The sequence below is a fragment of the Protopterus annectens genome, chromosome 5.part1, assembly GCF_019279795.1.
Source record: "Protopterus annectens isolate FY-2018-M chromosome 5.part1, PAN1.0, whole genome shotgun sequence".
Classification (NCBI taxonomy): Eukaryota; Metazoa; Chordata; order Ceratodontiformes; family Protopteridae; genus Protopterus; species Protopterus annectens.
This window is the reverse complement of record NC_056736.1, coordinates 413899817-413912899: the sequence shown is the minus strand read 5'-3', so window position 1 is coordinate 413912899 and position 13083 is coordinate 413899817. Positions and strand designations below refer to the sequence as shown.

The following is a 13083-nucleotide window of genomic DNA, read 5'->3' as shown; positions in this document are numbered from 1 at the left end:
TTTAGAACAAATCCCTCATTCATGCCAGTGCTAGTTTCAGCGTTTATTTAGGATCAAGCCACCAAGCTCCCTGTATTATTTTCCAGAACTTACAAACCAGGGAGAAAAGATTCTGTATACTATGGGCATGCTTAAGCAAATCAGGTGTTATCTTGTCAGAATTGTCCTTTAGGAAAGCTTAACAGATGTGTGTTTCCCATGATGAGGTAAAGAAAGGGCAGCCCATGTCAATGTAGACTATTTTTAGGTTGTTGTCCCTTGCGATTGCTTTTTTGTTGTTTGCACCATGAAAAATCACTTCTAGGCAGGCTTAAGACTCATTTTACTACAGCCTTGACCTCTTAAATGGCATACTGGAAAAGGGTGGAGTATTCTAGGGGTAGCCATCTGGTCATCTGTACATACTTTTGCAAAGCATTAGAAAACTGGATTAATTCTGCAGGTCCAGAACAGTCTTTGCTTAGACCATTCTGCAGGACTTCTGGTTCCCAATGTTTTGTCCTTCCAGACCAGATAGGCTCTGGTAATCAACCCGTATAGCTAAGTAATACTGTAGCAGTGATACAGATAAACATAGTACAGTTGTGCAAGTTGCACTTAACCATAACAGTAGATGTTCAAAGTATTTACTGATGGAGTAGCCACATCCTCTTTCCATCCTCCTCCTTTGTCTGTTTATAGTTATGTTTTTAGATAAAGTTATGTGTTCTTAATTTTTTTTTTGGTGAATGTAACTGATTTATGGTCTGATTTGATGAGGGAGAAACTTAAAACTAGTGAGAAACAGAGCTGTCCCATATTCTTGAGGACCAAGTCCAGAATGTTATCTCCCTTAGTTGGGGTGTGGACTGACTGGTTCAGAGATTTTGTATTTATGAAGTCCAGAGATCTCTGGGCATACATGTTAGTTGTTGTACAAGTGTCCCAGTTGATAAACTGGGCAGTTGAAGTCCTCTAACAGAATGGTATTTGGCCTAATGCATGGCGACTCCATATTAGTCTGGTACGAAGTATGGACCAAGGGGTTCATAGGTTGGTACTAGGCTATTGGCCCTAAGGCCTATGTAAGCCTAGCCATAACAATTCCCTGGAAATTTCTTACCACAATATTTACTTCTCTGGGCCCCTGTCTAGCAGTGCAACTGACATGATCCCTGGGAACACCTCTGTCAGTCTCGAACCCCAGACCTTGGACACACTTGACTGCATGAAGTACCACTAAGCCACAGCAGATATAGACATACAGGACAATCCTATGATTAGCTATGGTGTACTATGGAGATTTGTTAATGGTAATTTGAACATGGAGGAGTTCTAGTGCATTGTACTATATAATGAGTCTGGAGGGGGACTATAGAGATACTGTTGCCTTTAGTGCCTTCATCTATTGCGGTTGTTCTAAACTTGATAGGTGTTGAAACCCTGTACCGATGGTGTGCTTTCCATGGTCTTGAGCCAGATCTCTGTGACGCATTTATTGTTGCATTCCATGGTAAGCGGTGCCTGTAAGAAATGAATTTTTGTTGTTGAGTTTCCTAGCACTTTGTTATTTGGACTTTGTTTTGTTAAGTCAGAAGCATTTGAAGACGGACAATGCACAACTGGTGCGGACCATTTTTTTTTTAACCAGTATACAAAAACCTTGTGGAGATAAGTGCAGGCCATCCCTGGCAAAGCAGTTAGAATGGTCTACCATCTCCCCCATAGAATGATTGTGTGTGTACTGTATATAAATTTGAATGTGTGTGTATCTCTCTCTCTCTCTCGTATATATTTTATATATATATATATGTATATATATATATATATATATATATATATATATATATATATATATCTCTCTCTCTCTCTCTCTCTATATATATATATATATATATATATATATATATAATTTATTTATTTATACACACACAGATATTTACACACACACACACACACAGATATATATATATATATATATATATATATATATATGCATGTATATATATATATATATATATATATATATATATATATATATATATATATATAGGACCCCCCCCCCTTGAATGACATCTGAAGCTAAGCAAATTGCTGAAGTCAATAGTCGCTTGTTAGTATTTGACGTAGTCATTCAAAAAGCAAAGTTACCTCCAGACAGAATTTTTATCCAGCATGATTGAAGCAAAGAAAACTCTCTCCCTCTCAGACTCTGACCTACAGCAGCTTCAGTTATTGGGACATATGACATCTGTTCACGTAGTCCCTTTTACCAGCTTGACTAATATCTCAAAGTGTTTTGGTTTTCTAATACCATGACCAGAATGGACCCCATTCCGAAGTTAGGGTATGATTAGACTTTATGAAGTTAATATTGTTTCACTCTTTGATGTTAACTGAAAGTGTTCTTCTTAGCATCTACTATGTGCCCAGAATTGCCTCCTCCATTAATTTATATGGAGGTACATGTATTGGTAGCGTATCTAAGTACAACTGTAAATTCTTTTTTTTATTAGAGCCATTGCTTCTACTGCTATTGGAACTGTCTGTGTGTCTTTCTTCCACATTGCTCTCGTTTCAGCCTGCAAATCCTGCTATTTTATGACGCTGCATTTTTCTGTACTGAGAACATTGTAATTACTAGGTATAGCAGTTTAATGACCTATGCTGCTTTTGTCTTTTTTTATGGGCTGCTATATTTGTCTCTCTCGCATCTGTTTTTGAACTGTTGGTAGTGGGTGATCCCATGTGATTTGCAGTAAACACTCGATTAACCGGCACCCATGGGTATTGGTAGATGCTGGATAACTGTAGTTTCTGATTATTTGAGAGTTGCTATTAAAAAAAGGCCTGACTAATACTGTACTCTATACTGTTTGTTTGGATTGACTTGTTCTTAGGTTGGGGAGAGAGGGAATTTATTTCTATCTTCCTTTTTAAAACTCTAAAAATATAAGGTATGTTTCTGCTGGGGGAGGGGACAAAGTGCAACACATGAAAATTATACTGTATTTCTTTGATTTTTTTTTTTCTGGTTGCCTGAGTTCTGGTTTACTGAGAATTTACTGTACAATTTATCATTATAATGCTTTGTGGTTTATGTTTCCAATGCTTCTCAGCTACATCTGTTTGGACAATCCCCAGTGCCCCAGTCTTGCCACATTATTGTGCCTTTCAGTATACAGGCCCCCTGCCATCACACCCAGCAATAAAATGTGTTTTCCGTTTTTATTTATTTATTTTTTTGCAAAACCTGCATATGTCTGTTTTCTCCCACATGTTCAGTGGACTTTGTAAACTAACATGCATGTAGTCCGCTGTCCTGTGTGACCATTATTAACCTTTAATCTTTTGATTTCAATTCACCTCTACTTAACCACTCCTGTGTCAAATCTTCATCAACATGAAGTTGTTCCAGGAGATTTCTCCTTGCCACTTTTTGCATTTTCCACATTTCTTTCGTTCTCATCTAATCCTTTCTTTACATTCTTTCTTTTTTATGCATCCCATTGCTGTCTGATATTTATCTGGTTTGATGTCCATTCCCCCTTGACACTAAAATGCTTGTGCTAAACTAAGCAAAGATGCCGTTTTGGACAACTTCTCATGTTTTAAAATTTTTATTATGTTTGGATCTGATGAGGACAGCAGATGTTTATGCCGTCCCACAATTGCATATCTATACATGTAATCAGTTTCGAGGAGGCCCATCTGTCCTTCAGTGCAAGGAATTTACAGTCTTGGTATACATGAATTTTTATATATAATTTGGTAAACATGAAGCATTTTTCTTGTTTTCCTTTGCAACTGATCCAGTAATGTTTATACCACAGTATAGTTAGAACAGGAAGAGAAAATTGATTTATAGCTTGGACCTTATTCGTAGATGCCAAGGCAGTTTTCAGTATTAGTTTGTCTTCTGAAGTATTCGGTACTGAGCTTTATTTGCATTTGTTCATTTTATTGTTGATCCTTCATCTATTCCCAAATATTTATATACTCACTCCCTTGTGTCACATTTCTGTCCCATGTTGATAATTTCTTGGTGCTTTAACTTTCCTTTTTTAAATGTTGCTTATGCACATTTATCAAGACCAAATGTCATTCTTGTATCTGATAAAGCTTTAACCATTGCAGTTATACTTTCAACTCATCTGATGAACTATACAATTTTAAGTTATCCATAAAAAGCAGATAAGAAATTTTTAAACAATGTTGTTTTGTGGGAGCCAAATTGTAACCATAACCTAATCATTTAAGGAAATAACTTAATGAGTTAAGGGCAAGACGATCAACAGTGGTTTCAGTCACCTTGGAATGTTCTCCTTTGAATTGTTATCTTTGGAATAATAATTATGTCGTGGCTCAACTGCAGAATGGTTTGCCCCGGTTTCATGGTCACTGTAATGTAATTGATCAATGTTGGGTATATCTTGTACATCTGTAAACATTCCTTTATCCACGGATGTGGGAATGTTGTCGGATGTTTTTGTAATCCATCTATGCCATACTTAAATTTCCCCATTTTATCATTCTCTATTATGCCTTTATTTTGCAACAAATGTTTGTTTCATGTAATTGTTTCTTTTGTTTTCTTGCCACTGTTGAGTTTTCTAAATGACTATAAACCATGTTTTTATCAGTTCCATCATGTAATTTGTATCTTGTCAGAAGGCAAGTTATTGGTCTCAAGTTATTTGGATGGCATGCAGGTTCTGTCTTGGGGAGTAGTATGTTTTGTTTTCCTGTTGTTAACCAGGCTGCTGTCTGAGATGTGCATACAAGTAATTCTTACTCGGTCTAAATCTCTTTGTGTAAAGATCTTAATGCAGAAGCTATCGTTTGTGGTTTGTGCCGTTACTTCCATTTTTGTGTTTTAAGATCTTAATGCTTTTAGCCAGATTACTTCATCCCATTTCATATCTTCTGTATTGCAGCTCCTGTTTCTTTCAATTCTTCTATTGATTTAGCATCTTTATATTTAAATAAAAAAGAACAAGGCAGCCAAGCATGGCTAAAGAACATTAATTTATTAAAGTGCTTTCATGCAGATACACTGCACTTCATCAGACCACTAGAATAAAAACCAAGCAACACACTTTGAAATAACAGAATAAATTAAAAAACATAATTAGTGTTTCAAAAGGCGTGCCTTTAAAACAGGCTTTAAAGGTACACATCCATTCAACCCCAGTGCTGTATGTGCAGTAAGCCTAATAATCCATTTGGATTCCTCCAATTCAAGTTTATTCCTCATATCTCCCTATCGCCTATCAACACTTATCATTTGCAAAACCATAAAAGCAAAAACATGCCAGGGTTTATCACAGACGTTCTTATACAAAGCACTAGTGGTGTCCTGCCTGAATATATAACCTAAATGCTCCATTATATGCTCTTTAAAAGAGCATTCAGTTTTCTATTTATTTGCATTTGCCTTCGATACAAGGCAGCCTTTATCCATTTGGTTGGCTTGCTTTTTTGGAATTCATGAGGTTCTTTATATTTCTCCAAAGTGTGCTTATTTTATTTATTTATTTTTTGTGGTGGTTCTATTCATTTTACTTTGTTTCCCAGTTCTCCGTAAAACTTTTTTGGATCGTCAGTGAATTGTTTATTTTGTTCTTTTCTTCTTTATTTATCTGCATACATTCTAAGTTTTTCTGTATGTCCTGATATTTTTAGTTTATTATTGGTAGTTGTATATGATAAATCTTGGTTTGTTTTGAAACTGTGTATTGCATTTACCAAATCTGTGTTTACGGATTTGATCAGTTCCCTTTTCTATATTCCTCTAACAGTGATACCTCTGGTCTTAATTGCTTTATAGTTTTCTTTATTCAATGATTTTTGGTGGCATTTTACTTGTTTCCTTCCCTTTTTTTGTTACACTGCACTTTTGTGGTAGCACTGTATCCATTATGAGTTTAGCTGAATGGTAATATATTGCATTTATTTTTGTTATATCACAAATTTTGCTTAGTAGTCCTGATTACTTTGTTCATCTGTTGTACCAGACTTCTCACATTTTGTGCCTTATTTACTTTTTGTAATCTTTTATTTTCATCTGTTTTGGTATGTCTGTCCATATCTATTAAATCAAGTAGGTCTTCGCTGAAATTATTTTCTTCTGGATTGAAAGTGTATTTGCTCTTTGCTTTCAGCAAGTAGCACCCTGCTAAATCTGAAGCTCCTTCAGATGGGAACCCTTTGGCCCATCATTCCACAGCATTACCTGTGTCAAAGTTGCCACTGTTTCCTACTCTTTCCCTTGTTGTGCGACTTCGACTGAATTTTTGAAATGGTGTCCTACAGGGGGCTCCAGAGCATCATCAATTGCAAATCTTCAGATGACTCCTACTCACCTGTTGCTCCTTAATCTGGGTACCCATAATTCCATCATGCTGTGACACTGGGTATGTTGGATTGTCCACACTAAATTCTTCACTTCACAGATACTCCATACCTTCAATCTGTATTTGGTTAATTTCTACCTTTCTAATCATTGTTTCTACATTCCCCCTTTGTTTTCTTATTTTTTGTATTTTTAAAATATTCTATAACTGGGCCGTTGACTGTATTTCTCTCCAAATATATTTGGAGCTGTTTTTATGTATTGATTATTTTAGCTTTCTCCTTTGCATAAATACTACACCATGCCAGATCTTTTTCTTTCCCATGTCCATATTTTTTTTTTATACTTTCAAAATCTCTGGTTTTGTTTATATTTTTATACTTCCTCTGTTGCTTTTTCCCAGAAGCTCAAAGAGAGTTCTCAAATGAATGATCAGGTCTCAGTGGAGCTAAGCACTACAGCCATGACAAACACAGTTAAGCTTTTGATTGCATACATAATGAGCATATTGTCATGGGCAGATCAATCAAGGGGCATTCCCTTTATCCAACTCTCCAATATTGTTACAGTCATGATGAGCTTATCCATCTTTATGGGGGGGGGGGGGCAGCATTACGTGCTCTGGGACCGTCCAGGGTATAGCAACACAACTAGAGATTAAATTTCACATTAGCACACTGGAGGCCAGAGTAATCCTAAAATTGCAGGCATTTCAGGATTTGCTTCGACAGGGTGTGGTTGCCATCCACACAGAGGCAAGTATGACAGTGGTATGGAACATAAACAATGTGGGACATGATCTTGCCCACTTTGCATAGAAGCAGTGAGATCATAGGAATGGGCCTTAAGGTGTCATCACTTTCTCACAAGTAACAAACATTCCAGGTGGCATCCGCGTAATTACAAATAGGTTATGCAGATAAATTCCCGCTCCCACATAAATTACCTCTCAACAGGAAAATGGCATTACACATATTTCAGAGATGAGGAAGACGGTGCTATGATCTTAGCATCCTTCTTCATAAAGGACAATCACCAAAAGACATATTTTCCCGCAGTTGACCCCATGTCTCCTAAATGCATTCCCCCCAGTTTCTGATCATAACCAGGTTCATCCAGGAAACCAAGATATGCAAAGTAAAGGTTATTCTCATAGCCCTGTTCGGATCGTGCCAGATATGGTTCCTCTTGGTGTGACCTCTTCTACAAAGAAGGCCACTTCTCTTTCTACAGTACCCTAATCTGATGTCACAGCTGTCAGTTACCTCACCTGGACAGTTGTTCACTTCATCTGTTCTTAAAATGATGGCCAGGAGTCCATAATTTCCCAAAGAGGTGTTCAGCATACTCTCTGCCTCTCAAAAACCTTCAACATGAAAAATTTACAAAGAAAGGCAAATAGAAAACATTTGTCTTACAAGTATCAAGTAAGTATGTAGATCCTTCTTGTCACAGCTGCTTTCCTCTCTGGTGCACGTCTTTCAGGAAGAGGCTAGATATTCCTTTTAAGGTACATTTTTGCAGCAATTTGATCCTTTCATTCTGTTTTTTTTTTCCCACATACTCTCAAGCATCCCGAAGGATGTGCAAAACCTTTTTGAGGGATTTGTTTCTTGCAGGACCCCCACTCCCTTTGATTAGGCCTGCTGCCTCCTGAGACTTGAATTATATGCTGGAAAAATTAATGCAGCGTCCCTCTGAAACAACCAATTGGCAGACTTCTATGCTTTGACGTGAAGATCGCCCTTCTGGTAATAATTCCTCCTTCAAGAACGGTTTCAGAAATTCATGCATTGTCCTCCAAGTACTTTTACTTGGTCTTTCATCCAGACCAAGTGACACTTAGCAATAACCTGACTTTTATGCCTCGGGTGGCTACCCAAAGTAATTTGAACCAGTCCACTAATCTGCCAGTATTTTTTCCAAAGTATACAAATAAAAGGGAATATTAGTTGCACTGTTTAGGTGCCTGTTTTATTTCCATTGCACAAAACAAATCAGCAAAGATGAAGTAATTTCTGAAATTTTCTATCGTTAAAAATGGCCAGAAAGTGTCATCATCCTAAATAGCTGTCATTCTATCTCTTATTACTACACTTGCGGGAAAAAAATTAACCAGTAGACTGAAAGTGCACGCTATCAGGGCTCAAGCCACTTTTGATGCTTTTCTTTGAAATTTACCTATGGAGGACATAGCAGCAGCAGCTGCTATGGTCAGCTTTACATAAATTTGCAAAACCTTAAGTTTGACCACGATTTGAAGGCATAGGGCTTCCCTTTGGAGCCACCACTCTCCAAAGCTTGCTAGCTTAGATCGCTCAAGGTTGCCGTGTGATTCTGTCCAGCTGTTTTGAATGTCCAGACAAGGACACCTTTTACTTCTTAAGAGTATTTTTCCTAGGGTCCTGTAGAAAATACTAAGGCCCGTTTGTTCCCTCAAGGGTTCTTGTGCCTTTGTGATCTTTATCTTTAGGCTGAGTTGTGGCTAATAATTTCTTTACTTAATCTGGAGTTCCCTCAGTAAAGCAGAAGCTTGTGGGACAGGGAGGAACTTAAGCTTGTGAGGAGAGTCTTCACTGAAAATGAAGCCAAGATGACCAGTCAAGCTGTTCCAGTATCTGGAGAGACCAGATAAGTGTATATCATTCTGGCAAGTATATAACTTACATAAAGATGCATCACCCAGAACTTGTACAACTACATCCCTTCAGGAGAGTCCTATTCCCACTGAAACCAGACTCCTTGTTTTCTGCAAGTGTCCATAGATAATTTAAGTTGCATTTTGTGGAGCAATAGTGACTGTAAACAAGAACCTCTTCTGAGGTTCCTGTTTTGTTTTTTTGTTTTGTTTGTCTTTTATGGCTGTACTGCACTGATCCTATAATACAGTCAACCTGGTCATTTTCCGTTTAGGCAGTAATGTCTTTAAGCCAAAAACTTCTTGTTTATCTGTTGCTACACTAGCTGTATAGCATGCAGTATTTGGCATTGCTATGTTGAAGATCTGGATTACCTTGAATCTTTCAGATGATTTAGGAAAGAAATCTAGCACAAACATGATGCAGCTGTGTGCTGAGTTTATCCACAGAATGTTCATCTTTTCACAAGTCATGCATCTTGGCTTAGAGCTAAATTTATCAGTCTGTAAAGGGTGGTGTAAGGGACACATTGAGTGTTGTGACTGCCTCTGACTGCTAAGTTGAAGACTGGTGATAGATATAAGCTGGAAGAAATTTGAGGTTAGAATGCATGCGTTCAGTGTTTGTTTCCTAAATCTGCACTTTTTCTTATTTAATAGTAAAACTGTTTTCCTTTTTTCCACCAGGTTAGTTGCAACTTTGAACCTCACTTGAGAGGAAATGTCTATGTCCAATATCAAACGTAAGCCATTTTATTTATACTTAAAAAGAAAAACAGGTTTTGTCTTGTATGATTTAGCTGTGCCTTTTCAGTACAATGCTTTCATGAGCGTCTTGTGTGCTTAATGTGTGTATGGCCAAAAAATTTAATATCATGGGCTGTGGCAGATGTTTTTAATGACAGGCCCTTGGGATTACCAGGTGCTGCACCACCCCCTTTCACCACTGCAGAAGTGCTTCTGTCATTTCTTGTCTTTATGTTAACACACTGCCACTAGCCAGGCCTCTGTGAAATGCCAGTGTCATAGTTAATGTAGACTCTTAAAATGAATGAACCCCACTATTAAATTAGAGTAGCTCTATTTAAACAGTCTCTCCTTTCAAAAGGCAGATGTCAACACTTATAATTCACTGGTTTGGTGCTTTACCCTTATATACACACCAGTAATCAACCAGCCATAAGCTTTTAAGATTAGGTAATGAAATTCTTAAGGAAATTAGACAATGTAGTTTAAAAATTAAACATACAAGTGAATATTTATCAAAATTAGTGAAATGCTCATGGAGATCAGACGCCATCCTAATGATAAGGCAGTATTCACAACCTCAGCCAGTGCCCCACAGCAGGGTTGTGATAGCAAGGAAAATAATACATTCATACAGCAGTTGCAGGACCTACTAGGTAAAGCAGGATAACAGGAATTGGTTGTGATAATAGGCGACTTGAATGTGCATATCCGGACAGACAGAACAGGATATGAGGACTGTCTGGGTCCACATGGGTCGGGAAACAGGAACAAAGGAGAGGCCTTTCTAGAGTATGTTTGGCAAATGGCTTGTTAGTAGCCCGTAGAATCAGTGATTATACAAAGTCGTTCCCAGTGAAACAGCCTGCAGCATAAACTAATGGTTGCCACACTCAGCTGCATGCAATGGTCAGAGAAGGCTGTAAGGTCAGCAGAGACCAGGCAGAAATCCTGGAAGCCGACTGGAGAGAAAGTACAACAGTTCAAGGAATTACTCAGGGCTCTAGCACCCCAAGAAGAGGAGGAAATTGGTGGAGTTGAAGAATGGCAGTGCCTCAAAACACCATGTGTGAGGACTACATAACAGATATGGCCCAGCCAGGTAAGGAAATAAGGTACATAAGGAAATATGGTAGTGAAATGCAGAAGTCCAGGAGGTCATCAAAACAAAGGAGGCATGCAGGAAAAAGTGGGAGATAGAAAATATGGGCCAGGCTAGGAAAGAATACTGGTTTGCTAACAATGAAGCTAAGAAAGTGGGTGCAATAGTAAAGAATTGGGCATTGGAGGTACTCTACCAACTTCTGAAAAGTGAATCAGTAGGTGGCACAAAGAAACTATATCAGGTTGCAAGACAGACAGAAAGATAAAGAAGATAGTCAGACACCCTTCATAAGAGATTCCAGCAACAGCCTGCTCACTAGTCTGCAGGACATCAAAGGCAGATAGAAGGAGTACTTCCAGCAGCTTCTGAATGAAGAAAACCGCAAAGAATCTGTACTCCCCCAGATAACACCTCTAATGAGAGAAGAAGAGGAGCTCACCTTAGAAGAAGTAAGAATAGCACTAATAAAAATGAAGTCAGGGAAAACAGCAGGCTTAGATGAGGTCACAGCAGATATGGTAAAGATGCTGGGTGAGATGGGAAGAAATGACTCCTGAGAGTACTCATAGCAGTGTGGAGAGAAAGGCATATCCTAGATGACTGGAGAATAAGCATACTCATGCCAATGTACATGAACAAAGAGGTCATCCACAACTGTGGGCAATACAGAGGTATCAAACTCCTGTCACACTGCATGAAAGTTCTGAAGAGGATGATTGATAAATGGGTATGCAGAGTAGTGTAAAGTAAGAAGGGAGATGAGCAGTTTGGAATCATATCAGGATGCAGCACAACTGACCCGATGTTTGCAGTGAGGCAGGTAGTTGAGAAGGAGCTAGATATGAGGAAAGAGTCCATCTGGGCATTGTTAGACTTGGAGAAAGCTTATAACAAGGTCCAATGAAAACTAATTTGGCCAGTACTGCAGTGGTTTGAAGTCCCCGAAACATTGGTAGAATCAGTGCAGGTTATGTACAAGGACCTGATCACTCGAGTACAAACAGTGTTTGGTCTCATAGAAGGGTTCCCAGTGGAAGTGGGTGTGCACCAGGGTTCAGCTGTGACCCCACTGCTGTTTGTACTGATGATGAACTACATTAGCAAACAGGTCAGAGGGGATAGATCAACAAAGTTGGTGTATGCAGCTGATGTGGTATTGCAGGCAGACTCTGGGCAAGGACTTCATCAAAGGATAGAGGAATGGAATACAAAATTGAAGGCACACTGAATAAAACAAGTACAGATAAGATGGTAATGACAGCAAATTGGGGAAATCTGAAGAAAGTGAGAATTGAGATAGTAAGAAGGTAGTGAAACAGGTTAACAGCTTCAAGTAACTGGGAGGGGTTGTTGAGGAGAAGAGAAGTCTGAATGAAGAGGTCAAACCTAGCATCAGATGAGCTACATCCAACTGGCATAGGGTGTCAGGTGTAGGGTATGACAGAAGAATGCTAAAGAAGCTGAAAGTAATGTATACAAAACAATGGTGAGACCAATACTACTGTATGCACAGAATCCTGGGCAGTAAAGGAGGAGCAGATGAGAAAGCTAGAGATGGTGGAAATGAAGTGCCTGAGAAGGGTGGTAGGATGTACACTGTGGAACAGACAAAGAAATGTGGACATAAGAGCAGAAGCCAAAGTAGCTGCAGTTGCAGAAAAGATCAGAGAGAACAAATTACATTTTTTCAGGCACATGTGCAGAAAACCAGAAGACAGTCTGGTAAAGAAGATTTGGGACATAAAAGTGAGAAGGTAAGAGGAAATGAGGGCATCCAGCAAAGAGGTGGATGGATTGTGTGAGAGAGGATTTGTGACAGTCGGGCATGAATGTTGAAGGCAGGAGTGTGGCATTGAATCAAGGGAGATGGCAATAGTCAATGCAACATCCTGACATGTAGAAAATGGGAAAGAATGGGGATTGATGATGATGATGAGTATGTACTTTCACATAGAAATGTAAAATTAATAGTTTTGAACAGACACTTGGCAGAAGGAAACCACCAACTAATAGCTACTTATTACTATCACTGACTGAATATAATTGTAATCCATTTACATCTTGTCATTTATGTCCATTTGTAGACATGCAGTCACTTGTGAGAAGCAGGCTTTTCATTTTCTCAACTGCAGTCTACTGTACACTCCAAGAGGAAAACGTAGCATTGCATAGCTAACTGATTAAACTGCTGAGCTGACTTTGAGTCATTTTGCTTGAAGTTGCAGTGCAGTGCCACAATTTTCTGACCCAGATTGCACC

The 13083-nt window shown here is 38.5% G+C and overlaps 1 protein-coding gene across 1 annotated transcript in view; it reads left to right on the top strand.

The window, feature by feature from the left end:
- The window catches only part of ZRSR2 (zinc finger CCCH-type, RNA binding motif and serine/arginine rich 2), a 748465-nt gene that overhangs the window by 629085 nt on the left and 106297 nt on the right, over positions 1 to 13083 (top strand). The window contains exon 8 of the mRNA XM_044073070.1: positions 9660 to 9715. Coding sequence (XP_043929005.1) covers positions 9660 to 9715 — 56 coding nt within the window. The remainder of the gene's footprint in view (positions 1 to 9659; positions 9716 to 13083) is intronic.